The following is a 27,255-nucleotide window of genomic DNA, read 5'->3' as shown; positions in this document are numbered from 1 at the left end:
CCTAAAAATCCTCTGCCAGCTGGAGGTGGCAGGTCACAGCAGACAGTATCTAGTCAAGGACTGGCAAGCAGACCTCCTCTCAGCATCTCAGTCCCTTGTCTGTAAATTGGGGAGGGTATGACCCACCCCAGGGCTGCAGCAAGATTTGATCAGTTATCACGCCTGGCACATAGTTCTCAGTCAAAACCTAGGGCTTGTCTTCCAAGCAGCAAAGCTGTAGTGTCTCAAAGCTCCTCTGCAGATGTACTGGAGTGTTAACAGAATAGCCCAGTGTGCTGCAAGGAGAAATACGACTAGGTAATGGGGAGGGGGAGGGGGTGGGGTCAAGTTGGGAGGTGAGAGAAATGGGCGGGAGAGAAGGATTCAGGATGACACTGTCAGTGAAAGCTCTGACCCAGTCCTGCTCCCTCATGGGCGCCTCAGCAAGAGCTGGAGCCACTACTGGCCAGGCCAGGGCTCCCTGAGGCACCACGGGAGATCTCAGACTGACAGAAGGAGAGCGAGAGACCTAGCTTGGACTCAGGGGAAAGAGACGATTTGGTGCCTATGGGATGTATGAGAAAATTCTGCAGGTGGAATGTGTCTGTCTGTATGTATGTTTGTGAGTGTGCAAGCTGTGAACACAAAAATGAATACCTCCCAAGATCTTAACATTCACACTATGGGAAAGAAATAAAGCTGAGCTCCCCGGGGGATTATCATTGTCAACGTGTGGTCTAATTTGCATGATTTAGGTGCTGCATGCTACATTAATTAAAACTCTTTTTAAAAATGCATAAAATATATTCCAGGGCCTGTTTCAAACAGATGCAGTTCACCACATTTTGTATCTTGGTTGCGTTTGGAAGGCAGAGTTCCTTGTCCAACCACACCCTTGTCCTGCATACCTCAAGGGCACACAGCCCCTGAGTCTCCTTTACCTGCCTGTCAAATGAGGGTAATGAGAGAGCACACCTCCTGGGTTAGTGGGAGGATTCAGTGAGTTAGCACAAGTGAGGTGGTAACAACTCTTCTGCCTGGTCACTGCTTGATTTCATGCCAGTCCTAAGGCTAATAAGACAGGAGGAGGCATTCTTTTGACCAGGTTGGTCAAATGTATACCCCTCTCCCCCACCTACAGTCTTGGAAAAAGTGTAATTAACTCAAGTTGCCTATTAACATTGACAAACTAGAGAAAGAATGTGTGTGGACTGGACAGGGTGAGACCTATGGAACTGCCAGAAGAGAGAGGGCCAGGGCAGGTGTTCCTGCTGACCTCGTCTTCAATCCTCAGGAGGGGTGTCATGGCAGCCCTGTCTCCCTCTGCAGTCACACCTTCTGTGCAATAACCCAGAACTTTCTCTCTGTTCTGTGTGTGGGGCCCCATTGTTCCCACGCCATTGCCTCAGTTCAGGGTGTTCTCCTTACCGGGAATATGGGTCCTCTCAAGGTGTCATAAGGACCCTATCCATCTTCCCAGAATCAGCTCAGGCATCACTTCCTCCAGGAAACCTCATGCCAGGAGTCACAGCCCTCCCCCGCCCCTACCGAACTAAGGAGCTGTTCCTTGCGGTGCCTTCTCCCTCCTCTTACCCTAGGGTGCACCTTCGTACCCTTGTCTCCTCCCCTGCACCAGGAGCATGTTGAGGAAAGGAAGTCTGCCCTTTTCCTCTTTGTGTTTCTTCTACCTCCCCACATCTTGCATTGTTTGTTGTTGTTGTTTAGTCACTAAATCATGTCCAGCGCTTTGCAACCCCATGGACTGCAGCCTGCCAGGCTCCTCTGTCCATGAGATTTCCCAGGCAAGAGTACTGGAGCGGGTTGCCCATTTCCTCCTCCAGGTGCCCTTCCTAACCCAGGGATTGAACCCAAGTCTCCTGCATTGGCAGGCGGGTTCTTTACCACCGAGCCACCCAGGAAGCCTGCACTCAGTAGGTAGGCATCGATTAGCAGTCTAATGTGTGTGGATTAACATATCAGTCAGCCTTTTCTCAGCTGAATGAACAGCCTCGGTTCCAGGCGGTGCCTGCGCCCATTCCCCTCCTCACTGCCCCCACCTCATCGGTTGACTTCCCTCACCAACCAGCCTGCACCCGGCCTCCCTGGCTCCTCCCTGGCCTGCAGCCTGAGCAGGCATCCCCCTGCACCACAGTGGGCACTCAAGTTGACCATTAACATCATCATCCACCACTCAGCACCAGCTGGATCACAAACGAGTCTTCCTTATTTGAAATAACCATGCGGGATCCCTGGTGGAGCTTCCTAAGCATCTTCCTCCTGTTTGGGAAAAGGTGATGATGTGGTGAGGAGGACACCTTGTCTTCTGGTTGCCTCTGCTAAGGCCTCGGGACCCTTCTTGACGCGGAATCAGTTTGGAGATGGCAGAACAGGCGTCCCTGAGACTCAGCATGGAGTGCCTTGGCCATCACCGGCCACCAAGGGCCCAGCAGAGGGACCTGACTCAGAGCCCATCTGCCAGGCAGCGGGGGTCCTGGCCCACCCCGGCCTCCAACTGCCACTCCCCTAACTGTCACTCAGAACTTTGCTTCTCGGTACTCGCACCCGTGCCTGCCTGCCCTTCGAATGACTGCTGGCTCAGGAGCCAACACGGCTCTTTGAGGACTGGGTGAAAGCCACGTTGTGGGATTCAGGTATCCAACCGCTGTAGTTTATAAGGCAACCTCAGCTGTCTTTGACTCTTGTTCCTTTGGTTTTGGTCTCGAGAGCTCTTCGAATCTTGCTGCCTCTCCACCTTCTGATTTGCGGGATGGCTGGGGAACCAACTTGGTTGTTTGAGCATCTTTTAACCTTTCTCAGCTCTATGTGAAGACTGTGTTCCTCAGAGGAGTTCAGATTTTATCAAAAAGAGAAATATTTTATTTCCCCGAGGAAATGAAACTATCTTTTTAATATAAATAATAAGTTTTCATTATAAAAATTCATATAATTCAGCATATCCTTCAATTCTGCTGTGTTAGTGATAACCCATTCCTCTGATGTTGGATATTTAGCCTGTTTTAAATTTTTTGGAGTTACAGTGACTGATATAATGAACTTCCTTACACATGTATTGTTGCCTGTTTGTGTGGGTATTTTTATGAGGGAAATTCCTAAAAATATAACTGTTGTGTCTAAAGTGGCACACATTTTAAATTGTGATTAATGTTGCCAACTTACTCACCCAAAAAAGTCTGCACACCTGCCAACTCCTGTGAAATTATGTTAGGGCTGATTTAGCCACTGGACATAGAAGATGCATTGCCGAGGGCCACAGTAGTTTTGGGGGTTATGAAAACTTTTAAAATTTCTTTTAAAATGAGGAGAAAAATGAATACAATAATAGTGAATATAAAATATACAGTGAATCCAGCCTGGATTATATTTTTTATACTAATGAAACCGTTAAAATATACTCCTTCATAGTTTATTATGGAGGTAGGACCCAGGAAGCCAAATATGTATAGGGCCCTTACCAGTCATAATGTGGCCCTGGCTTATCCATTTCTCCACATCCTTGCAATTCTGAGAATTCTCTTTTTAGTTTTTAACAGACTTTTATGCTAAACAAACAAAAAAAAACATTTCACGATTGTATTTCTTTGACTATTTGTGAGGTGTGGTCTCCTAAGTTGATTGACCATTTAAATTTCCTGTATGAACTGCTTACTTATGTTCCTTTCCCATCCTTCTATTGACTTGCTCACCTTTTCCATGTTAAAAAGTTCTTTTTACATTATAGTAAATATTGCAAATTTTATTTTCAGAATTTTTCACTTCAGATTTGTTGGTATCTTTTTATGATGATATTTGAAGTGTTCCTGTACCCCAGACCTGTCAAGCATTTGTTTCATGGTATCATTCTTATAAAGGCTTATACAAATTTCATTGATATTTTCTTATTTGGCTATTAACATTTATTATAATCTTTCATTAATCTGCAATGAATTATTGTAAAAGATGTGAAATAGCTATTAAACTTTGTTTTCCAAGAATAGCTAATTGTTCTAATACCACGAGACAATGGAAATACCACCTTTACCAAATATTAAATTCTTACATACATGATTCTATTTCTTGAATCTCTTCCATCCTGTTGATCCATTTATCTGTTGCCCTGTGAACACTGCACTTTTAATTATTTAACTTTATTATATTTTTATTCCATTTTCCCTCTTACCCAAAATCCTCTTTCAAATTTTGTCTTGATTATTCTCACACATTTACTCTTTCTGGGGAGCTTTAGAGTTATGTTTTTAAGTACTGAAAAAAATTTCAATAAGTTTTGTAAACTTAGAGATTAATTTGAGAAGAAGGGATAACTGTATACAAGAGAGTCTGCCTCCCCAGGGGCATGGTATCTTGTTCACTTTCTTCAGATGCCAGTCCCACCTGGTCCATGGTTTGCCCAGGCCCTCACCATCTCATTCATCTCCTCAGACATTTCCATGGTTCCTTGTGGGGCAGGGGCCACTATCAGGGGCCTGCCTGAGTCTGCATGTCCCGAAGAGGTGAATGGGGGCCTTTTCCTTTGCCATAAATGGTCTGCGTGGTACTAGTTTTCTGAGAACTCTGTTCTGTTGAGGAGTGCTGTGGCAAAGCCCGCCATAGTCTCTTACTGGATTTCTGGTCTCTGCTTCCACTTTTGCTTCCTCAGGTCCACTCTCCACACTGCGCTTCCTGTAACCTTTCTAGTCAGATCCCCACAACCTCCTGCTGGAAAACTTTCAGCGATCTCCCCATTGTATTAATTACTTATTGCTCCGGACACAAATTACAACAAATGTAACACCTTAAAACAACACAAAAATTTGTGATCTTAGAGTTCTGGAAGTCAGAGGTCAGAAATAAGTTTCACTAGGTTAAAATCAAGATACGTTCCTACAAATAGAATACATTCCCTGACCCTTTCTGACTCCTACAGGCCTCCTGCATCTCTTGGCTCACAGCCCCTTCCTCCACCTTCATAGCCAGCCGCTGAATCCCTCTGGCCTGTGCTGCTCTCGTCCCGTCTCCGTCCTGACGCTGACCCTCCTTCCTCTTATAAGTATGGTGATCAGGACCCTTGTAAATCAGTTGGGTCCACCCAGATAGTCCCACCTCACACTCCTTAACTTATTCACGCCTGCAGTGTTTCTTTTGCCATACGAAGTAACCGGTTCACAGGTTCGGGGGTTAGGACGTGGATACCTGTGTGCGGGCGTGCCCAGTCTCTAAGTTGTGTCCGACTCTTTGTGAACCCATGGACTATAGCCCGCCAGGCTCCTCTTCCATGGGATTTTCCAGGCAAGAATACTGGCGTGCGTTGCTTTGGGGGACCGCTATTCAACCAAGGCCTTCAGGATGAATTTGACTTGCCAGCCCCACAGCAATCTGCCCCCTCCACTCTCCTGTTTCTAACCTCACTCTGCTTTCCCCTTCCAACTCCCTAATTCCATCCACAAGAACTTCTTTCAGTTTCTGGAACCTGCCTCTCTGCTTCCTCCAGTCCTGGTCCAGACAGACTCCTCTGCCTCAGAAAACCTTCCCGTACCTCTTTACCTGACTGACTCCTCATCTCCCCACCTCGGCTTAAACCTCACTTTCTCTGGAGGCTCTTGACCGCCTCTTCTACTCCCTGCATCTTCTTCGACACTTTGTTACTCTCATAATATCCTCCATGTTTCTGGCCCTACTTCTATTGCCTTTTATATGATTGCTTATTTGATTATCTTCTCTCCCAAAATGCAAGCTCTTTAAGGGCGAAGGTGACAAGGGCAACTCAACGTAAGAGGGAGTTTATTCACTCACTGCAGAATAAATCTATAAACATATTCCTTTCATAATAGAAATAAAGTTATTTTAGTCTATAGTTCTCATATTAAAACTATTTGTTCATCATTTATTCAACCAGTATGTGTGGAGCAATGACTTGGAAACTACAGAGCAAAGGGAGTTAAAATAAAGAAAAAACATCGTCTGATGTTATGAAGTTGCTAAGGTGGTAGTGGTACACTCATAAGGACCTGAATAACAGTGTTCCCTCTCCAGGAAAATGGACTTGGAGGTCAGTGAACCAATAGACTTTAGTTCTGGAGATCATCAGCATCTGGTTCGGAAAGCTGCAGATCCTTATACTGGGGGCAAGTCTGCTCGGTCCTATGGAACTGCACCTTCAACTCAGGAGCCACGACAAGCTCATGGAAATCCACACTCAAGAGCTGATAGGCGAGCAGATACCTATGTGGTACAGATTTCACCAGAGACTACTACAGACGACAACAACCCCGGCCCATTTTCAGAAACGGCTGTCCGCAGAGGTAAGAATAAAGAAATGGCCTTTTTGGAAGAGAACAGCAAAAGTTCTCTTAAAATATTTCCACAGGGTGGGTTGTAGGATTTAAATTTGCCTTTAGTTTTTCCCATCATGCTTTACCATGAAACAGGGCATATGTAAGAACACATGGCTCCCCAAGTTTTCCAAGGCATTCATAAACTCATAATAGACATATTACGGTGAATAAATTGTGGTTTTCTTAAGAAATGTGAATTAGTCATTGAACACAGACTGTCTTAACTTACATACAAAGTGATACCATGATACTGTCTTTAGTTTTAAAGAATACTAATTCAGAGCCCTACATATTAATTCTATATCAGAAATACATTCAGGTGTAACAGAAGTCCAAAAAACTATGGCTTAAATAAATGAGAATTTTTTTTCTTTCATGAAATATGAAGTTGGAAGTTAAGCAATTCAAGGCAAATGCTGTAGGTCCCAGAAAACAATATGCCACGCTTAGGGCTTCTTCTAACTTCTTCTAACTCAAAGAAACTAAGCCATGCCATGTAGGGCCACCCAAGATGGACAGGTCATGGTGGAGAGTTCTGACAGAATGTGGTCCACTGGAGGCGGGAATAGCAAACCACTTCAGTATTCTTGCCTTAAGAACCCCATGAACAGTATGAAAAGGCAAAAAGGTAGGACACTGAAAGATGAACTCCCCAGGTCGGTAGGTGCCCAATATGCTACTGGAGATCAGTGGAGAAATAACTCCAGAAAGAATGAAGAGACGGAGCCAAAGCAAAATACCACCCAGCTGTGGATATGACTGGTGACAGAAGCAAGGTCCGATGCTGTAAAGAGCAATATTGCATAGGAACCTGGAATGTTAGGTCCATGAATCAAGGCAAATTGGAAGTGGTCAAACAGGAGATGGCAAGAGTGAACGTCGACATTCTAGGAATCAGCGAACTAAAATGGACTGGAATCGGTGAATTTAACTCAGATGACCATTATATCTACTACTGTGGGCAGGAATCCCTTAGAAGAAATGGAGTAGCTACCATAGTGAACAAAAGAGTCTGAAATGCAGAACTTGGATGCAACCTCAAAAACAACAGAATGATCTCAGTTCATTTCCAAGGCAAACCATTCAATATCACAGTAATCCAAGTCTATGCCCCGACCAGTAACACTGAAGAAGCTGAAGTTGAACGGTTCTATGAAGACCTACAAGACCTTTTAGAACTAACACCCAAAAAAGATGTCCTTTTCATTATAGGGGACTGGAATGCAAAAGTAGGAAGTCAAGAAACACCTGGAGTAACAGGCAAATTTGGCCTTGGAAAACAGAACGAAGCAGGGCAAAGGCTAATAGAGTTTTACCAAGAGAACGCACTGGTCATAGCAAGAACCCTCTTCCAACAACACAAGAGAAGACTCTACACATGGACATCACCAGATGGTCAACACCGAAATCAGATGGATTATATTCTTTGCAGCCAAAGGTGGAGAAGCTCTATACAGTCAGCAAAAACAAGACCGGGAGCTGACTGTGGCTCAGGTCATGAACTCCTTATTGCCAAATTCAGACTGAAGTTGAAGAAAGTAGGGAAAACCACTAGACCATTCAGGTGTGACCTAAATCAAATTCCTTATGATTATACAGTGGAAGTGAGAAATAGATTTAAGGGACTAGATATGATAGACAGAGGGCCTGATGAACTATGGATGGAGGTTCATGCACTTGTACAGGAGACAGGGATCAAGACCATCCCCAATAAAAAGAAATGAGAAAAAGCAAAATGGCTCTCTGGGGAGGCCTTACAGATAACTGTGAAAAGAAGAGAAGCTAAAGGCAAAGGAGAAAAGGAAAGATATACCCATTTGAATGCAGAGTTCCAAAGAACAGCAAGGAGAGATAAGAAAGCCTTCCTCAGTGATCAATGCAAAGAAGTAGAGGAAAACAATAGAATGGGAAAGACTAGAGATCTCTTCAAGAGAATCAGATATACCAAGGGAACTTTTCATGCAAAGATGGGCTCAATAAAGAACAGAAATGTTATGGACCTAACAGAAGCAGAAGATATTAAGAAGAGGTGGCAAGAATACACAGAAGAACTGTACAAAAAAGATCTTCACAACCCAGATAATCACAATGGTGTGATCACTGATCTAGAGCCAGACATCCTGGAGTGTGAAGTCAAGTGGGCCTTAGGAAGCATCACTATGAACAAAGCTAGTGGAGGTGATGGAATTCCAGTTGAGCTATTTCAAATCCTGAAAGATGATGCTCTGAAAGTCCTGCACTCAATATGCCAGCAAATTTGGAAAACTCAGCAGTGGCCACAGGACTGGAAAATGTCACCTTTTGTTCCAATCCCAAAGAAAGGCGATGCCAAAGAATGCTCAAACTACTGCACAATTGCACTCATCTCACAAGCTAGTAAAGTAATGCTCAAAATTCTCCAAGCCAGGCTTCAGCAATACGTGAACCATGAACTTCCAGATGTTCAAGCTGGTTTTAGAAAAGTTAGAGGAACCAGAGATCAAATTGCCAACATCTTCTGGATCATCGAAAAAGCAAGAGAATTCCAGAAAAACATCTATTTCTGCTTTATTGACTATGCCAAAGCCTTTGTCTGTGTTGATCACAATAAACTGTGGAAGATTCTTCAAGAGGTGGGAATACCAGACCACCTGACCTGCTTCTTGAGAAATCTGTATGCGGGTCAGGAAGCAACAGTTAGAACTGGACATGGAACAACAGACTGGTTCCAGATAGGAAAAGGAATACATCAAGGCTGTATATTGTCACCCTGCTTATTTAACTTATATGCAGAGTACATCATGAGAAACGCTGGGCTGGAAGAAGCACAAGCTGGAATCAAGATTGCCTGGAGAAATATCAATAACCTCAGATATGTAGATAACACCACCCTTATGGCAGAAAGTGAAGAATTAAAGAGCCTCTTGATGAAAGTGAAAGAGAGTGAAAAAGTTGGCTTAAAGCTCAACATTCAGAAAACTAAGATCATGGCATCTGGTCCCATCACTTCATGGCAAATAGATGGGGAAACAGTGCCTGCCTTTATTTTTCTGGGCTCCAAAATCACTGCAGATGGTGACTGCAGCCATGAAATTAAAAGACTCCTTGGAAGGAAAGTTATGACCAACATAGACAGCATATTAAAAAGCAGAGACATTACTCTGCCAACAAAGGTCCATCTAGTCAAGGCTATGGTTTTTCCAGTAGTCATGTATGGATGTGAGACTTGGACTATAAAGAAAGCTGAGTGTCAAAGAGTGAATGCTTTTGAACTGTGGTATTGGAAAAGACTCTCGAAAGTCCCTTGGACTGCAAGGAAATCCAACCAGTCCATCCTAAAGGAGATTAGTCCTGAGTGTTCATTGGAAGGACTGATGTTGAAGCTGAAACTCCAATACTTTGGCCACCTGATGTGAAGAGCTGACTCGTTTGAAAAGACCCTGATGCTGGGAAGGATTGAAGGCGGGAGGAGAAATGGACGACAGAGGGTGAGATGGCTGGATGGCATCACCAACTCAATGTTCATGAGTTTGAGTAAACTCCAGGAGTTGGTGATGGACAGGGAGGCCTGGCCTGCTGCAGTCCATGGGGTTGCAAAGTCAGACACAGCTGAGTGAATGAACTGAACTGAGGCCTTCTTAGGACCTGGATGACTTGATGATGGACTCTGAGCTTCAAACTTCATTGCTGTCTTCCCATGGCCCTCACCCTCTACCTTGTTACTGGAAAGATGCCTTTTGAAACTCTAGTTGGCAGCTGAGTCACCAATGGCCTTTATGACTCCCTGACATGGATAGAACTTTGTGTTGGTTGTTAGTTTTCTTCTTTTGCCTTGAATTTCTCATCACATGGAACTGGGTCCCAAGAAGAGGTAGACCAGATGGACAAGCCCCAGTGCGTAAGCAGTTGATAAAGCTTCTGCTAGTCAAGCCAGTGCTAATGTTTCACTGGCCAACATGTCATGTGGCCAAGCCCAGCGTCAGTGTGGGAGGGAACTACACAGGCTTTGCCCATTATAAATTCTTATTTGTCTTCTTGTAATTGGAGTGTAAGTGTTCTTCATGTACTAGATCACTTTACAGATACATGATATGCAAATACTTTCTCCCAGTTTGTGGGATTTTTTTTTTTTTCACTTTCTTGATGATGTCATTTGAAGCACAAAGCTTTTGCCTTTTTTTCTTAAGTGAGAATTCTTTTTTTTTAATTAATTTATTATTATTATTTTTGGCTGTGTGGGATCTTCATTCCTGCCCATGGTCTTTCTCTAGTTATGGCAAGTGAGGGCTACTCTGTTGTTGTGGTGGCTTCTCTTGCTGCAGAGCTTGGGCTCTAGATGCAGGGGCTTCGGTAGCTTAGTTGGTGCACAGGCTTAGTTGCCCCACAGCATGTGGACTCTTCCTGGACGAGGGATCGAACCAGTGTCCCCTGCATGCAGGCAGATACTTAACCAATGGACCACCAGGGGGATTCAAATCCACTTTTGATGAAATCCAACTTTTTTTCCCCCTTTGCTTGTGTTTTAGGTATCATTATCTAAGAAAACATTGCCTAATCCATGCTCACAAAGATTTACACCTATACTTTCTTCCAAGAATTATATTTCTTGTTTATGTTTATGATCGATGTTTAGTCTTTGTGTGTATGTGTGTGTGATATGCCCAAATTCATCATTTTGTATGCATATGTCCAATTGTCCCAGCACCATTTGCTCAAAAGACGCATCTTTCTCCACTGAATTGTCTTAGTATGTTTATTAGAAATCAATTGGCCACATTTGTGGTCAGTTCCACAAATGTAAGGGACTGTTTTAGGGCTCTCAATTCTATTTCATTGATCCATATGGTCTAGTCTAATAAGGCTGGGTCACATTTAGTACCTATTCTCTTATAGTTCTTGATACATACTAGATGTGGATTTAACCCACTCCAGTACTCTTGCCTGGAAAATCCCATGGGCGGAGGAGCCTGGTGGGCTGCAGTCCATGGGGTCGCTAAGAGTCGGACACAACTGAGTGACTTCACTTTCACTTCTCACTTTCATGCATTGGAGAAGGAAATGGCAACCCACTCCAGTGTTCTTGCCTGGAGAATCCCAGGGACGGGGGAGCCTGGTGGGCTGCCGTCTATGGGATCGCACAGAGTCGGACACGACTGAAGTGACTTAGCAGCAGCAGCAAGTAGATACTTTAATGCAGTAGCACACACACTTGGGGATATATGTTCTGGCATATCTCAGTGCTATTTCTTTATTGTCACACTTCCAATGCACAGAAGCTGCCCAGCAGAAGGACACATTGACAATCCTATAAGTCAACTTTAAGCAGCATTCTTTTTTTTTTCCTTTTAAAATTGGGATTGTTGTTCAGTCACGAAGTCGATTGTTTGCAACCCCAGGGACTGAAGCATGCCAGGCTTCCCTGTCCCCCACTAACTCTCAGAGTCTGTCCAAGTTTATGTCCATTGAATTTGTGATGCTATCCAACCATCTCAGTTTCTGCCACCCTTTTCTCCTTTTGCCTTCAATCCTTCCCAGCATCAGGGTCCTTTCTAATGAGTCAGCTCTTCGTATCAGGTGACCAAAGTATTGGAGCTTTGGCTTCAGCATCAGTCCTTCTAATGTGTATTCAGGGTTGATTTCCTTTAGGATTGACTGGTTTGATCTTGCTGTCCAAGGAACTCTCAAGGGTCTTCTTCAGCACAGTTAGAAAGCATCAATTCTTTGTCGCTCAGCCTTCTTTATGGTCCAACTCTCACATCCATACATGACTACTGGAAAGACCAGCTTTGACTATATGGACCTTTGTTGGCAAAGTGATGTCTTTACTTTTTAATACACTGTTTAGGTTTGTTATAGCTTTCCTTCCAATAAGCAAGCGTCTTCTAATTTCATGGCTGCAGTCACCGTCCATAGTGATGGGATAAGTTGGGAGAAGCCCACAGAGAAGCAAATGGTCATTACCAATGCCATATTCGGAGGGCTCTGGAAAAACCCATGTAGTTAGCTGGAAGTAAACATAGATGCTAACACACCCTGAACTCCGCTTTGGCATGCCACTTGCTTGAAACTCCTTGGTTATACTTACCATTAGTCAGATTATGCAGTTTCTGCACAAGTAGGAGGGAAGGGAGTTGCTAAAGACAGGGAGGGGGGAGAGAAAAGTGGTGGAGCAGCCCTGCAGACTCCCTGCAGAGGGGTGAACGCCCTCTCCCCCAGCAGTCCCTGTGCGTCACTGGCTCTGTCTATGCAGGGATGCTGCTGGGTCCCTAAGGATGGGCTGGCGACATTCTGAGATTCTCAGGTCACTTTTGTTCCTTAGGAGGATGGAGTGTGCACAATACAGAATCAAACCCCTGAATTTGGTCTTTAGATTGTGGGGGCTCTTATGGATAAACCCTTGGATCTCCACTAAAATGCCTCTTACAGTCTGGACTGAGTCTTTTCTGAGAGTTCTGCAGAGTTGTACTGTCACACCATTGGCCAGCTCTAAACTCACACTCCCTCTCCTGTCCTCAAGAAAATCAGAGGAGAAATTTATTTCACTAAGTGTCAAAAATAGGTAGTTACACTTTATACTTTTACTTTTGAATACTGTCTCATAAAAATAAGTTTCTGTCTCCTCAGCTTTCATCGTAAAAGTGTTATTCCTCCTGTCCATTCAGCTTCTGATCACTGGGGCAATCGTCAGCCTGTTTGTTTTCTGGTAGGTCTTCATTACTGATGTAGATGACCTATTAAGTTGCCCACGTTAATTCTCACTATTTAGCTTGACTGAATTTTGATCATTAAAAAATTATCTATTTTTTCCGTAATCATTCATGTGTATCTGTGCTCAGCTGCATCTGACTGTGACCCCATGGACTGTAGCCCTCCAGGCTCCTCCATCCATGGGATTTTCCAGGCAAGAATACTGGAGTGGGTTGCCACTTCCTTCTCCAAGGGATCTTCCCAACCCAGGGACCGAATCTGTATGTCTTGTGTATCCTGCATTGACAGGCGGGTTCTTTTCCACTGGGCCACCTGAGAAGTCCAACCATTCATAGGATATACCATTTCTATGGCTTTGTTTTTCTGAGGCAACTCCTAGACCAAAGTGTTAGTAGATTTCTAGAGTTTCACTTTAACTTCCTAAGCCAAAAAACTTTTCCCTTATTCTTATTTTGGGTACTATTTTCTTTTTTATTTTCCCTGAGCTATTTCCACAGACAAAATGGAGTAAAGGCAAAAAGGTGAGATTGTGAAGGCCTTGAAGGCTAGATCTCTGTTAAATGCAGAAATTATTTCAGGGAGTATGATCCATCACTGCTTAAACTCATCCTTTGGAAATCTATATTTTATACAAATATATGAGAATTTTATTACTTTTGTTTATATACATATCTCAGTATTTTAAAATAAAATCGTCACTGGGATATTTGCATTTATGCAAATTTCACTTACTACTTATGACTGTACTTTTTATGACCCTATTTTTAGAAGTAAGATACAGTTTATCTTTATCTTACAGTTTAACTGTTATATGTTTCACTCTTTCCTTTCCCATCTGTCATTGTCAACTACTTAGGGTTTTCCCCCTTTCTTCTCATGAGATTGTTTAATTTATACTTAAATATTATACTAGTTAGCAAAATAAACTACTTATTGTGTAAGACAATATCTTTTTTTTTTTTTTTTAACCAGGAAGGCTTTACGATCTTGGGTGGTCAAGAATCCTTGGTTCACTTACACACTCTTGTAAGTATTATTGGATTAAATAAAAAGTGTTCTTTCTACTAGCTATTAGTTGACGTTCTTTATTGAAAATTAGGTAAAGGTAACAAGACTCTTGAGAGTCCCTTGGACTGCAAGGAGATCCAACCAGTCCATTCTGAAGGAGATCAGCCCTGGGATTTCTTTGGAAGGAATGATGCTAAAGCTGCAACTCCAGTACTTTGGCCACCTCATGCGAAGAGTTGACTCATTGGAAAAGACTCTGATGCTGGGAGGGATTGGGGGCAAGAGGAGAAGGGGACGACAGAGGATGAGATGGCTGGATGGCATCACTGACTCGATGGACGTGAGTTTGTTGGAACTCTGGGAGATGGTGATGGACAGGGAGGCCTGGCGTGCTGCGATTCATGGGGTCGCAAAGAGTCGGACCACGACTGAGTGACTGAACTGAATTGAACTGAACATATTCTTGTAATGACAAAATTATAGAGATGAAAAACAAGCAAATTAGTAGTTGCTGGGAGTTAGGGCTTTATGAGTGCATGTGTATATGTGTGTGTGTTACCATAAAGGGATGGTACAATAGTTTAATGATGAGATAGTTCCACACCTTGATTGTGGTGCTGGTTACATGGATCTGCACCCAGATTTGTGTCACAGGTCTATGACATAGCATTACATATATACACGCTATACCAGTGTTGCATACTGGTTTGGGTATTCTACTTTAAATATGTAAAATGGGGGGCCAACTGGGGGAAGGTTACACAGGACCTCTGATCCTTTGCAATTTCCTGTGAATCTACAATTATTTCAAAGTAAAAATATTTTTTAAAGAACCCACAAACTGTGTGTGGATGGCAATGGAAAGGTTAGTTTTAAAACCAAAAAAAAAAAAAATAAAAGAGGTAAAGATAATAATCTTTATTTTTCTTTATAATACTTATCATCAGATCAAACATCTCTGTATCTCTCTACCTGTAATATATCACATGATATAAGCCCTGGAAGCAAATATCACATGGTTTGAAATTCTCCCCAGGCCGGCCTTTTTTGTTGTATTTATTGTACTCGCCTGCTGTGGGAATCTCCGCCGCCAGGTGCCTGCGAATTACATTCTCCTGGGATTGTTTGTAAGTAAACCTCTTTAGCATCTGTTGTCATTCACCTCTGAGATATATTTTCATCCCATTATTCCTTTTTTTGTGGAAAAATCTTCCTATGGAATAAGAAGATTGAAATTACTTGTGAGATGTTCTCTTGGATGAATTTTGAAGTCAACTTACATATGAGGTGGACTCCACACCCTTTTAACAAGCTAGAGAATTTGGGAACCTTCGGCTACTCCTTTGGGCCGGCAAACTTGCCTCTGAGAGGCCTGCTCCCGAGTCTCCCAAGACAGTTAACCCGACTGTCCTCTGTCAGGCACAACAAACTCATTTTGCTATGGAGAGTGAGTTCCACATTTAGTTCACAAATTGTGCACAAGAAATGTAACTTTCTCTGTAAAATTTATTTTACTTCTACTTCAACGTCTTCTGACTATGTTGTAATTGAGGTTTCTGTTCTGTTAATGTTTATACCAGTTGGGCCAACACTCTTGCCTCCTGGAGGCAGTGAACTCACTGACAATAAGCATTTGCTCCTCTTAAGAAAATTCCTTGCTCCTCTGAGGAAATCTCACTGTGGTTCAGTGAGTTGGAAAGAAAGTCAGACTCTATGCAATTGCTCCCACGAACTGCTGACCACCCTTCCATGAGAAGATTTACTCACCAATTCATTTGTTTCTCACCTGGTTCCATATCAGTGTTGAGGTAGCTTATAAAAATACAAAAATACACGCAACGTAAGAAGATAAGTTGGTGGGGAAATCTGATGGAAGGAAAAATAAGGAAAGGCAAATGAAGCCAGAGGTGAGATTAGTGCACAAAATGCCTAGTCCCGAGCGTTTGAGTTTGATCAGCTTAGATTTGGATCTGCGCCTCCTGGTGGTCAATGTGAGTAAGAATACATGGGCAACGGTGTTTCTCAGCACTCAGAATCTTGCATCTTGCATCTTGCATCCTGAAAATCTGAGGATCTTGCATTGTCTAATGTGAATTACATGTTGGGAAGAATAGCTTCCTCGTGTCACTGGAGAAGACAGAGCATCTGGCCAGCTGGGAATGTCCTCAGGCCCTGGAGCACTGCCAACTGCAGTTCTCAGTGCCCTGCCAGACAGTCCTGGAGCCCGACTGTGGGCTTAGGCATACCATCACTGCCTTCTTGGTCTCATCCTCTGGCTTGACTGCCTCTGGTTCTCAGCTCCTCCCTCTCCCATGCTGCCCCATCCCTGGTTCATGTGGACCAAGGGAACCCTCGGACCCCTATACAGTCCCCACACTGCCCCGGTGCAGCCCACTTCACAGTTGAGGATTGGCACCTACCAGTGCAGCTGCGTGCTTTGTAGGTAAGTGTCCTCCAGCCCCACCCCCAGGTACTGAGGTCTCAATCTTCATCCCACATCTGAGGTTTGACACATTTTGTTCTCATTCAAGCACTATGGGAAAGGTCAGTACTGAAACAGTTGCTGAGGCGTTAATAGAAATAGCACATCCTGCTCTGATAAAATGTTAAGATTTGTGTGGATGGTCCCATTTGATTAATGACAGTATGGTCTACAGATAAAGCTTATACCTTGGTTTCTACATTCCTAATTAATAACATATTCAGTTTAACTCGGGCTTCCCTGGTGGCTCAGAGGTTAAAGCGTCTGCCTGGAATGCAGGAGACCTGGGTTCGATCCCTGGGTCGGGAAGACCCCTTGGAGAAGGAAATGGTAACCCACTCCAGTACTCTTGCTTGGAGAATCCCATGGACGGAGAAGCCTGGTAGGCTACAGTCCCTGGGTTGCAAAGAGTCGGACACGACTGAGCGACTTCACCTTTACCTTCACCTTCAGTTTAACTCACTGAATATGCTGAAAGTTACTATTGTATTCTAAGAACTTTTTACTCATATGAGAATTTTTTCTTGTCAGTCTTAGGGAGAACATTAAGAAAATGTTTATTTCCATTATTTCCATGTGGCATAGCCTATAGCTTTGTGCGCTAAGATCATGAATATTCCTGCTAGTTCCCTCTAACCTGGCAGCACACACATACCTCAAAGCAGCCCTTCTGGATTTGGCGCCTTGGGAAGCAGGCTTCTGATTTATTGTGAATTTTGTTTTTTAGACAGTTCTTCAAGGTTTGCTGCTAGGAACCGTGTCAGTGTAAGTCTTTGATACACATTTTTTCATTTGTGTGTGCGTGCTTTTCTTGTAATGTTACGTGAATAATAATCACAGTCTCTGGTTTTAGCTTCTATCACGTCGAGGAAGTGTTATGGGCAACAGCAGCAACTGCTCTGGTGACGCTATCACTCAGTCTATTTGCTCTTCAAACAAAAGTACGTATTTTTGAAGCAGCTTTCTGTCATAGGCAGTGTGTGACTGTCTTCCCCTGCCCCTCCTGACCCGCTTTGCTTCCCCCTCCCCCTGGCTGGCTGCTTCCTGTGGGCCTCACCTCCACCGAGCCCGCGTCTTCTGCCTTCTGGCTTTCCTAGTGACCTTGCTAAAAACGTAAGAGGGGCTTCCCTGGAGACCCAGTGGTTAAGACTTCGCCTTCCCGTGCAGGGGGTGTGGGTTCCATCTCTGGTCAGGGAGCTGTGAGAACAGGCCTTGCATACAAAAGAGAAAACAAAGCAGAAGCAATACTGTAACAAAATTCAATAAAGACTTACAAAGACGGTCCGCATCAGAAAAAATTTTAAGTAAAAGGAAACAGGTAAAATTAATTTTAATGATATATTTCATTTAACCCAATATATATGAAGGGTTATTATTTCAACATTTAATCAATATAACAAAAGTAGTCATTTTACATTCTTTTTTTTTCAAACTAAAATTCAAATCCAGTGTGTACTTTCTACTTGCAGCCATCTCAGTTTGAAGTAGCTCTATTTCCAGTGCTTATTAGCCATGTATATTGAAAGCACAGCTCTAGACGAATTTTCTTGGCAGACATTAGGGTCACCTGGAGAGCTTGTGAAACATAGACTGCTGAGCGCCACGCCTGGAATTGTGAAGACAAGGTCTGGGCTGGGGCTCAGTAAGGTTCACTTCCCAGGCGCTGCCGATGCTTCCGGCCCAAGAACCAGCCTCGGTGACCTGGTACTTTATTCTCTTGGTGTGCTGAAGGCAGGGAGTGATATAGGGCGATAGAGGAATTAGGAAAACCCGCTTGCAAGAAAACACATTGGATTCGAGGATCTTCTTTTGCTTCCTAATCCAATTTTTTTTCAGGTCAGAAGATGCATATTCCTCTTTCTTTTAAAAATGCTAATCTTCTCTAAGCTGATTTGGTTATTGATTCATAAAAGCACATTAATAAATTTTAGGTTTACAAAAGGATCATGAAGTTTTGAAAGCTTAGTATATATATTTCTACTGAAATGTATACACTAAAATTGATACATACAAATGTGAGAAAGGTACCCAGTTAATATCTTCATCTACTGAATGCCATTAATGTATTCTATGCACATGCTTTTAAAAATATGAATGATTATGATCATACTATACTTACAAATTTACATCCTACTTATTCAGTGTACATTTTTTATTAAGGAAAATTTTATAAAGATATACACACAAATAGAATATTTTAACAAACCCCCATGTGGCAATTACCTAGTTTCAAAAAACTGCAAATTTGTGGCTCCCGTTATTTCATCCATACCTTACCTTTTCTCTCTCCTGAAGAAGCATGATACCTTTTATGTAGTATTTTTCAGTGTGTAGGGCTAATGGATTTCCATGGTTCTCGGGATTAGCCAGGGTACATTGTTAGCAAATGTGCCAGTTTCTGCCTAGGGGGTATGAGATACATCTCTAAATACCCTGAAATTCCTATGGATGATAATTGAATCGTTTTTTGTGTTTTTTTTTTTATGTTTCCTCAGTGGGATTTCACTTTGCTAAATGGAATGCTGTTTGTTTTACTCTTCGTACTTATCATCTATGGAATTATCTTAATCTTCATTCGAGCATATGTAAGTGGGCCCTCCGTTGAAACCCTCAGAGGACCGGTAGAATATCAGGTGAAGTGCTGGTTGTGTGGTGAAGCAGACACCAGATGGGTGAAACTTGCACAGACACTGGTGGGAGAAAGGTCTACGAAGAGCGTGGGGGTGACAAGGGCTGTAAGAGCTATCAGAACACGACAGCACACGTGAGCCCCCTGGAGGAGAGGGCCGTAAGAGGGGAGCTTGCTGGATGCCGAGCCGTCTAAGGAGGCTTTGGCAAGCCCATCAGGGGGTCCTGGGGCTCCCAGGAAGGCTCTGCTGCCCCCTACCAGTGATGGACAGGGGAAAGCATGAGCCAGGAAGGAAACTGCAGTGGGTCGCACTGCGCGGCCACCAGGGCCCTGGTCAATTACATGCCCCTCCCCATAGCTGGAGGTCTCCAAGGTCGCCTGCCACACCAGTGTGGTGGGGGGACCACTGACAGCAGGTCTGGGTGTGAAGATCGAGCTCCAACCTGAGATAGCAGCTGTCCTCCCCTAAGAGGATCACGGAGGTGACCAACCCACAGGGCAGATCAGATTCCAACTTCCCTACGTGGTGCTGCTTGTCTGAAGTAACGAGGGTGCACAGATGGGAAGCATGGATGGGCTTGCTTTTCTGACAGCAGCAGCCTAGAGGAAGCTCCTCGTTTTCCAATTCCAGCTTTCTTCCTTCCATTCTTTTTTCTTTTTTTGCTTTAATATATTCATTGCCTTCTTACTAGATATCATACATAGGCCTATATGTTTTTCACAAAGTCATCAAGGGTAATTCTCACAACATTCCTGAAAAGTACATATCTCATCTAATCTTATAGAAAAGAAAACAGGCTCAGAGAAATGAAAGAATTCACACTCCACACTGCACCCAGGGAGTAGATGACAGGAGTGGGGTTAGAGTGAGGTCTGTGTGATCTGGCGGTCACACCCTTTCCACCACGCACACCATCCGTGGACTGAGTCCAGTGTGCAAGTGGAGAGGCAGAATGAGAAGGTCTGGCCCCACGTCTCGTAGGGGCCTGGAGTGGCCCCTGTATGGAGACCCTACTGGAAGCCAGGCTCACAGAGGACTGGCCTGGGGCTTGTGACCATCTGTCTAAAGCCCCAGGGCCAACTTGGTCCTGCTGCTGAATTAAAGAGTTCCTGTGGCAACAAGTGGCATTGCTAAATGGACTTCAGACATAGAATCAGTATTTCTGCCTGGATTTTGGAGATAAACTCAAAGACGTCATAGATATGTCTTTAAAGGCCATAGTTCTCCATTTATTGTTACTGATGGTGGCACAGATACTGTAGTAATAATACACATATTTATGTGGTGGGTGGGTTCCTTACATCTTTACCATGCCACTCAGGAGCAGTTAAGAAACTGTATTTCCTACTAGATACATGAACCCTAGTTTGCATTCTAAATTTCCTGTCACAAATACCAATAATATATAATCTTAAGCATATGATTAAATGGAAGTCGGACAGCTAAGCATGCACGCCTGATGGGCCCTGGCAATTCTGAATCCTTCAGACTGCAGGTGCCAGCTGTCTTCTCACACCCAGCTCAGTCTGAGAACAGGGGTCCTCATGCAGTGTATTGCTGGCCCCTGGTTTCTCTTTTTCCTCAAGAACCTTCTCTGGTTAGCAGAGGTTCCCCATCTCTCATCCTGAGGAGTGAATGCCATTGTGTTTCTCAGATGATGTACACACCACTTCCTTAGTCTCTTCTGCAGCATTTAGATCAATTTGTCACATATGCTGATCAGGGCTGTTTTGGTGGCAAGGAACACATACCACTCAGATTGGCTCAAGGCAAAGGCCCAGAGATTCTCATGGAGCTCCTAGATGGGAAGAAGAGCCAGAATTCACAGAAATGGAAACCCCACTGCCCTTTCTTGGTCATCTCAGCTTTAAAGCACTAGCTAATCCAGCTAGTGCTAATCACCCAATGGCAGCCTGGATCCCTCTATCATGAGAACTGATTTCCACCTGGCCCAGAGGATCTCTATGATCCTGATCATGTAAGAGCTTCCTGGTCAGTCAAGAGAGTCACTGCTGTTGGAGTGGCAGCTCCCACCTCTTGTCAATCAGCTCTAGCAAGGCTGTGTGAGGGTCACAATATTCCCTGAGCTGAGGGGAGGGCACTTTTTCTAGAAGACCTGTGTGGATGGGGCAAAAAAGGAAACATACTCAGTATATCCCGTTTGCCTTACTATGCACGAGATGTTTAGTACTTGCTCGATGACCCTGACTTGATATACATAACAGCTAGTTTTCACCTCCTCGCTGAATGGAATTGAGTTGATACTGTCGACTGACTATGTTCAAGAAAAACTAATTTCCCCACAGCTTTGACTTTCTAAGCATCTTATCTAACAGCAGTGACCTAAGTGACCCCCTGTGTTGTTCCCCATCTTGCTCTTAACATATCGTTGTATCCTTTCTTTTTGCAGTGGTTGCATCTATTGTATGCTGGACTTGGAACTGTGATCTTCTCACTCGTACGTCCATTTCTCCCTTTCTTTGATAAAGAGTATGCATGTGCATTGACAGGGCCTTAAGACCTCTCCTAGGCCTGGAGTCAAGCGGAGTCAGTAATTCACTGGGAAGCCCTCCCGCTGACTTGCTCCTTCTTTCTTCTCATCCTCTTCCTTCTCCTTTTTACTTTTTATAAAGACAGTTCTTAGAGTAGCTTTAGGTTCACGGTAAAACTGAAAGGAAGATATAGAGATGTCCCAGCCTCCATACAGGTATCACCATCCCCAGTGTCAACATCTGCCACCAAAGTGTACCATTTACTACAATTGATGAACGAACCTACATTGATATATCACAATCACCCACATTAGGGTTCACTCTTTGGTGTTCTACATTCTACGGGTTTGGACAAATGTATAATGATACGTACCCATCATTGTAATACCATACAGAGTATTTTCACTGCTCTAAAAAGCCTCTTTGCTCCTCCAAACTGATCCCCAACCCCTGGCAACCACTAATCAGGTTATTTTACTGTTTCCAAGTTTTGCCTTTTCCAGAATGTCATACAGTAGGAATCATACGGCATGAAGCCTTTTCAGATTGGCTTCTTTAACTTAGCATGTGCACTTAAAATTCCTCCATGTCTTCTCATGGCTTGGTAGCTCATCTCTCTCTAATGTTGAATAATATTCCACCATCTGGGTGTACCACAATTAACTTACTCTTTCATCTACTGAGGGGCATCTTGTTTGCTCTCAAATTTTGGCAATTATGAATAAAGTTACTACAAACGTCCGTGTGCAGGTCTTTGTGTGGACGGATGATTTCAGCTCCTTTGGGAAGATTCCAAGGAGCACATTTACTGGATCATACAGTAAGCGTATGTTCAGTTCTGTAAGACAGTATTCCGAAGTGGTCGCAATATTTGCATTCCCCTCTAGCAGTATATGAGCGTTCCTGTTGCTCCACGTCCTCACCAACATGTGAGGTTATCTGTATTTCAGATTTTGGCCATTTTAATAGGTGCATAGTGGTACCTTATTGTTATTTTAATTTGCATTTTCCTGTTGACATAAGATGTAGAGCATCTTTTCATATGCTTATTTGCCATCTATATATCTTCTTTGGTGAGGTGTCTATTAAATTCTTTGGCCCATTTTGTAATCAAGTTGTTTGTTTTCTTACTGTTGAGTTTTAAGAGTTCTTTGTATATTTAGGGTACCAGTCCTTTATGTTTCTCTTGCAAATAATTTCTCTCAGTTTGTAGCTTGTATTATCATTCTCTTCACATTGTCTTTCACAGAGCAGAAAATACGAATTTTAATGAAGCCTAATTTATCCATTACTTCTTTAATGGATAATACTTTAAGAAAACATCACCATACCAAAGGTCATCTAGATTCCCTCCTATGCTACCTCCTAGGAGTTATATGTTTTACATATAAGTCTATTATTCATTATTTTTTAAAATTTATTTATTTAATTTTTTTGACCATGGTGCGTGGTATGCAGGATCTTGAGCAGGGATTGATTCTGCGCCCCCTGCAGTGGAAGCACAGAGTCCTAACCATCGGACTGCCAGGGAGTCCCTGTTATGAGCAATTTTGTGAAAGGTGTAAGGTCCGTGTCTAGATCCTTTTTTTTTTTTTTTGGCATGTGGATGCCCAGTTGTTTCAGCACCATCTGTTGAAGAGACTAGTATTGCCTTTGCTCTTTATTCTGCTGATCCATATATTCGTTAAGTCTTTATCTTGATTACAACTTTCTAGTAAATGTTTTTGTCTGGTAGCATCAGTCCTCCAACTTTGTTCTCCTCCTCCAGTATCATGTTGGTTATTCTGGGTCTTTTGTCTCTCCATATCAATTTTAGCAGTGGTCTGTCAATATCCACCAAATAACTTGCTAGGATTTTGACTGGGGTTGTGTTGAATCTATAGATGAAGTTGGGAACAACTGATATTTGACAATATTGAGTCTTTCTATCCATGAACATGGAATGTTTCTCCATTTATTTAGTTCTTCCCTAATCTCATTTGTCAGAGCTTTATAGTTTTCCTCATACAGTTCTTGTACATATTTTGTTAGATTTATATCTAAGTATTTAGTTTTTTTTGGATGCTAGTGGAAATGTTTTTGTGCTTTAATCTCCAGTTTCACTCATTCACTGCTGGCATATAGGAAATCAATTGACTGCTGTATAGTAACTTTGTATCCTACAACCTTATTATGACTGTTCATTGAACCCCTAAATGTGCCTGGGGCTTCAAATCTTGATCAGGGCTTCCCCGTGAGCTAGCTGTCTCTGGCATGGTGTCCTGAGTCCTCTTTCCCTGGGGCCAGGGGGCAAATAGCTTGATCCCAGCTCACTTTCCTCTCCCACTTCCCTGTCTGCCTTCAAACACATACCCTCACCAGGGAGGTGCACTCTGCACTCCTCACTACCAACACATGAAATGATTAGGAGTCATTATCTCTCTTATAAGAAGAAATAAGATAAAGTCAGCAGTTCTTGGAGGGGAGGGAGAAAGAAAAGCACTTTTCCATAGAAGTCAGGACTCCGGGGTGACAGATGGAGGCTGGGGCAAGGCTGGAAGCTCAGCTGCTGGGGGCCTTTTTTCAGGGATGACCAACTGTCCTGGTTTGCCTGGGACTGAGGGGTTACTGAGGACACGTGAAGTCCCTGGGCAAACTGGAGTGGTTGGTTCATTCTAGCTTTTTCTGCACAAAGTTGCTGGAATCAGACATTGGGAGGGGGAGGATAAGTGGGATGGGACTCAGTGGTCCAGGTGAGGGAGCTGCCTTGGCAACCCCCAGCCTCGGGTTTGACTCCCTTCTCTACCACTTGCCACAGAGCGATCTTCCCTTCTTGGAGGCTCTGTTAATCTCACCTGCCTCAGCTAGGTCGTTCCCACTTTATATGAGATGATGTCTATCATGAACGGATAAGAGGCTACCTAGAAGGTGTCCAATTCTTCCTTTTCCTCCTGTTCTTTTTTCCTCTTCCCCTCTTCATTCTTAGAAGCCTGAGTGGGAACCAGGACCCGGGGAGAGCTGATAACATGAACTACTGGGGATGGGTTTCACTATAGTGGCTGTTGTTCTAAAACAGCTTATTTTCAAAAAAATAAATAAATAAAACAGCTTATTTTCAAGAATCTTTAAAACCCCAAGAACTCCCTGTAGTGCCAAGGTTGCCCCGCTGCCTCACGGCACTGGACTCCGAGTCCACAGTCTGCATAGAAAGGCCCGAGGAGCTGCCTGTTTTCCCTTCCTCCCTCTAACGCACTTGCGCTGCCCACATTTGCTCACTTTGCAACAAACACAAGGGTGAGAGGACTCTCCGACTTTCTTCTTGATGTTTAAGAAGCCTGTAATTTTACCTACCACAGCTGAGCTAAGACATTTAATTGGGGGTTATTTAACCACACATAAATCTTCTCCTCACTCTATTTTGGAAATACTGACATGATCACAAAGCCATCTCCAATGTCAGGCTTTGAAAAATGCTATCACCCAAAGGAGAGTCCAGAACTACTGCTCTGGGTAATGTAGGTGTCAGGGAACCATCTGTCTCTTCCTTCTTTGTTTTCAGTGAGAACATGCTGGAAAGTCACAAACACAGGGCATTTTGTAGTTTCTCTCTGTGTCCAATCAGCCCACCTGGTCCACATCACTGACGAGAGGCACAGAGGTTTCTGGACTTGGAAGGAAAGGAGGGGTCACAGACTTGGTCCTACTGGCTTCAGGAGAGTGAAGCGCTGGCTTTGATAGATAGAGCACCAACCTGGGGAGATTGTGAATGATTGAGGCTCTAAGAATAACATCTCTAGCTACAAATTTACTTTTAGTGATGTATTTACTGATGGTAAGATGCTTTCCAGGTAATCTCAGGACACTTCTTTGATCAAAATGTACACTTTAAGTAGCTAATTCTTCTTTCTTTTCTTTAAGTACTTGGTGATGGATGTGCAGCTGATGGTGGGAGGGCGCCATCATCATTCTGACCTGGACCCTGAAGAGTATGTTTTTGCTGCCCTGAACATCTACATGGACATAATCAACCTTTTCCTTTTTATTTTGCAACTGATTGGAATGGGACGGTAGTCACATGGCAAGGCTGGCTCATGCTGAAGAGAGGGAAGGAGGGACGGCTGTGAAGACTGCAGAGGTTATCACTCCATAAGTCTCTCTATTTTAAAAAATAATTTCAAAAATACTTTTTTTTCTTGTCAAATGAAAGCAAGCATTTGGTAGATAGTAGCTATAGCTGTTATATATTTTTTAGTTCCAGTGTTACATTACAAAACTTTCTGGTGGACATTTTCTGATTTTTATAAATTTAAAAGATGAGTACATAAAACTCATCATGAGTACTTACTAACAAACATTTGTAAGATGCTCATTACTTTGTTGAAGTTTTCCAGGTACTACTTAAAACTGTAAACAATGTCTGTCTACATGAATAAAGCTGATTATAGAAACCTATATTTACTCCATTCTCTTCTCTTGATGTGGACATTTGGTGGGAATATTTTGCCATCTGACTTAAGAGTAAGGTGAACCAAAGAAGTCTGCCTTTCTCTTGGGTTCAAGTCAGACTGGAGAAGTAAATTCTATCTTGAGAGATGTTTCTTTTTTTTTAATTTTATTTTTAAACTTTACATAATTGCATTAGTTTTGCCAAATATCAAAATGAATCCACCACAGGTATACATGTGTTCCCCATCCTGAACCCTCCTCCCTCCTCCCTCCCCATACCATCCCTCTGGGTCGTCCCAGTGCACTAGCCCCAAGCATCCAGTATTGTGCATCGAACCTGGACTGGCATCTCATTTCATACATGATATTTTACATGTTTCAATGCCATTCTCCCAAATCTTCCCACCCTCTCCCTCTCCCACAGAGTCCATAAGACTGTTCTATACATCAGTGTCTCTTTTGCTGTCTCGTACACAGGGTTATTGTTACTATCTTTCTAAATTCCATATATATGCGTTATTATACTGTATTGGTGTTTTTCCTTCTGGCTTACTTCACTCTGTATAATAGGCTCCAGTTTCATCCACCTCATTAGAACTGATTCAAATGTTTTCTTTTTAATGGCTGAGTAATACTCCATTGTGTATATGTACCATAGCTTTCTTATCCATTCATCTGCTGATGGACATCTAGAGAGATCTGTTTCTATCTCAAACAAATATCTGCTCCCAGGCCAACCTTTGAGGTCTGAACTACTTCAGTGTCTGGCAGGAAGATAAGCAGGGGCCATTGCTAGCATGGATGGATTGTGTGGGGGATAGGATGCGGAAATCAGATGACATCTTCTAGTCTCTCTAGATTTATCATGGAGCTTTATTTCTAGATTTAACTGAACATACAGATCTCAGATAAGACATATGGACTTAAGTAACAAGCACTATAGTCACATACACCCACCTGAATTTGATGACCTGTTCCAAATTAGCCATATCTCCACTCCTGCGGTAGAATTTCTTTACAGTGTTTGTGCTCTCTTATTACCAGCAAAGTCCTGAAGATTGATGTAACCTCTGAAATGTGAGCAAGTAGCAGAGAAAGGGACTTTACAGCCACCCAGAAAAAAAAAAAAAAAAAGAAATCTAGGGCCCTGTAAAGCTCCTGGGTGGGGTTGTCTCAACAAATATCACCATGCACACATATACCTGCCAAAGTCACGGGGAACT

At 43.1% G+C, this 27,255-nt stretch overlaps 1 protein-coding gene across 1 annotated transcript; it reads left to right on the top strand.

Moving 5' to 3' along the window:
- The first annotated feature begins 361 nt into the window (after positions 1-361).
- Positions 362-26,030, top strand: TMBIM7 (protein lifeguard 2). The gene is made up of 10 exons (XM_019959667.2): positions 362-2,630; positions 6,007-6,275; positions 12,912-12,990; positions 13,968-14,021; positions 15,040-15,130; positions 17,213-17,250; positions 17,339-17,426; positions 18,981-19,070; positions 21,526-21,573; positions 25,505-26,030. Exons 2-10 carry the CDS (start codon positions 6,011-6,013, stop codon positions 25,655-25,657), a joined length of 906 nt encoding a protein of 301 aa, XP_019815226.2. The 5' UTR covers positions 362-2,630; positions 6,007-6,010; the 3' UTR covers positions 25,658-26,030.
- The last annotated feature ends 1,225 nt before the right edge of the window (positions 26,031-27,255 follow it).

Source organism: Bos indicus, chromosome 4, assembly GCF_029378745.1.
Source record: "Bos indicus isolate NIAB-ARS_2022 breed Sahiwal x Tharparkar chromosome 4, NIAB-ARS_B.indTharparkar_mat_pri_1.0, whole genome shotgun sequence".
Taxonomy (NCBI): Eukaryota; Metazoa; Chordata; class Mammalia; order Artiodactyla; family Bovidae; genus Bos; species Bos indicus.
Note: the sequence above shows the minus strand (reverse complement) of the source record. Positions and strands in the feature narration are given on the sequence as shown.

Bases quoted from the DNA above. Each gene is read 5' to 3' on its own strand.
- TMBIM7 (XM_019959667.2), top strand. From the start codon at position 6,011: ATGGACTTGGAGGTCAGTGAACCAATAGACTTTAGTTCTGGAGATCAT. The intron at 15,131-17,212 runs GTAAGTAAACCT...TTTGTTTTTTAG, and splicing joins ACATTCTCCTGGGATTGTTT to ACAGTTCTTCAAGGTTTGCT. The intron at 19,071-21,525 runs GTAAGTGGGCCC...TTCTTTTTGCAG, and splicing joins TAATCTTCATTCGAGCATAT to TGGTTGCATCTATTGTATGC.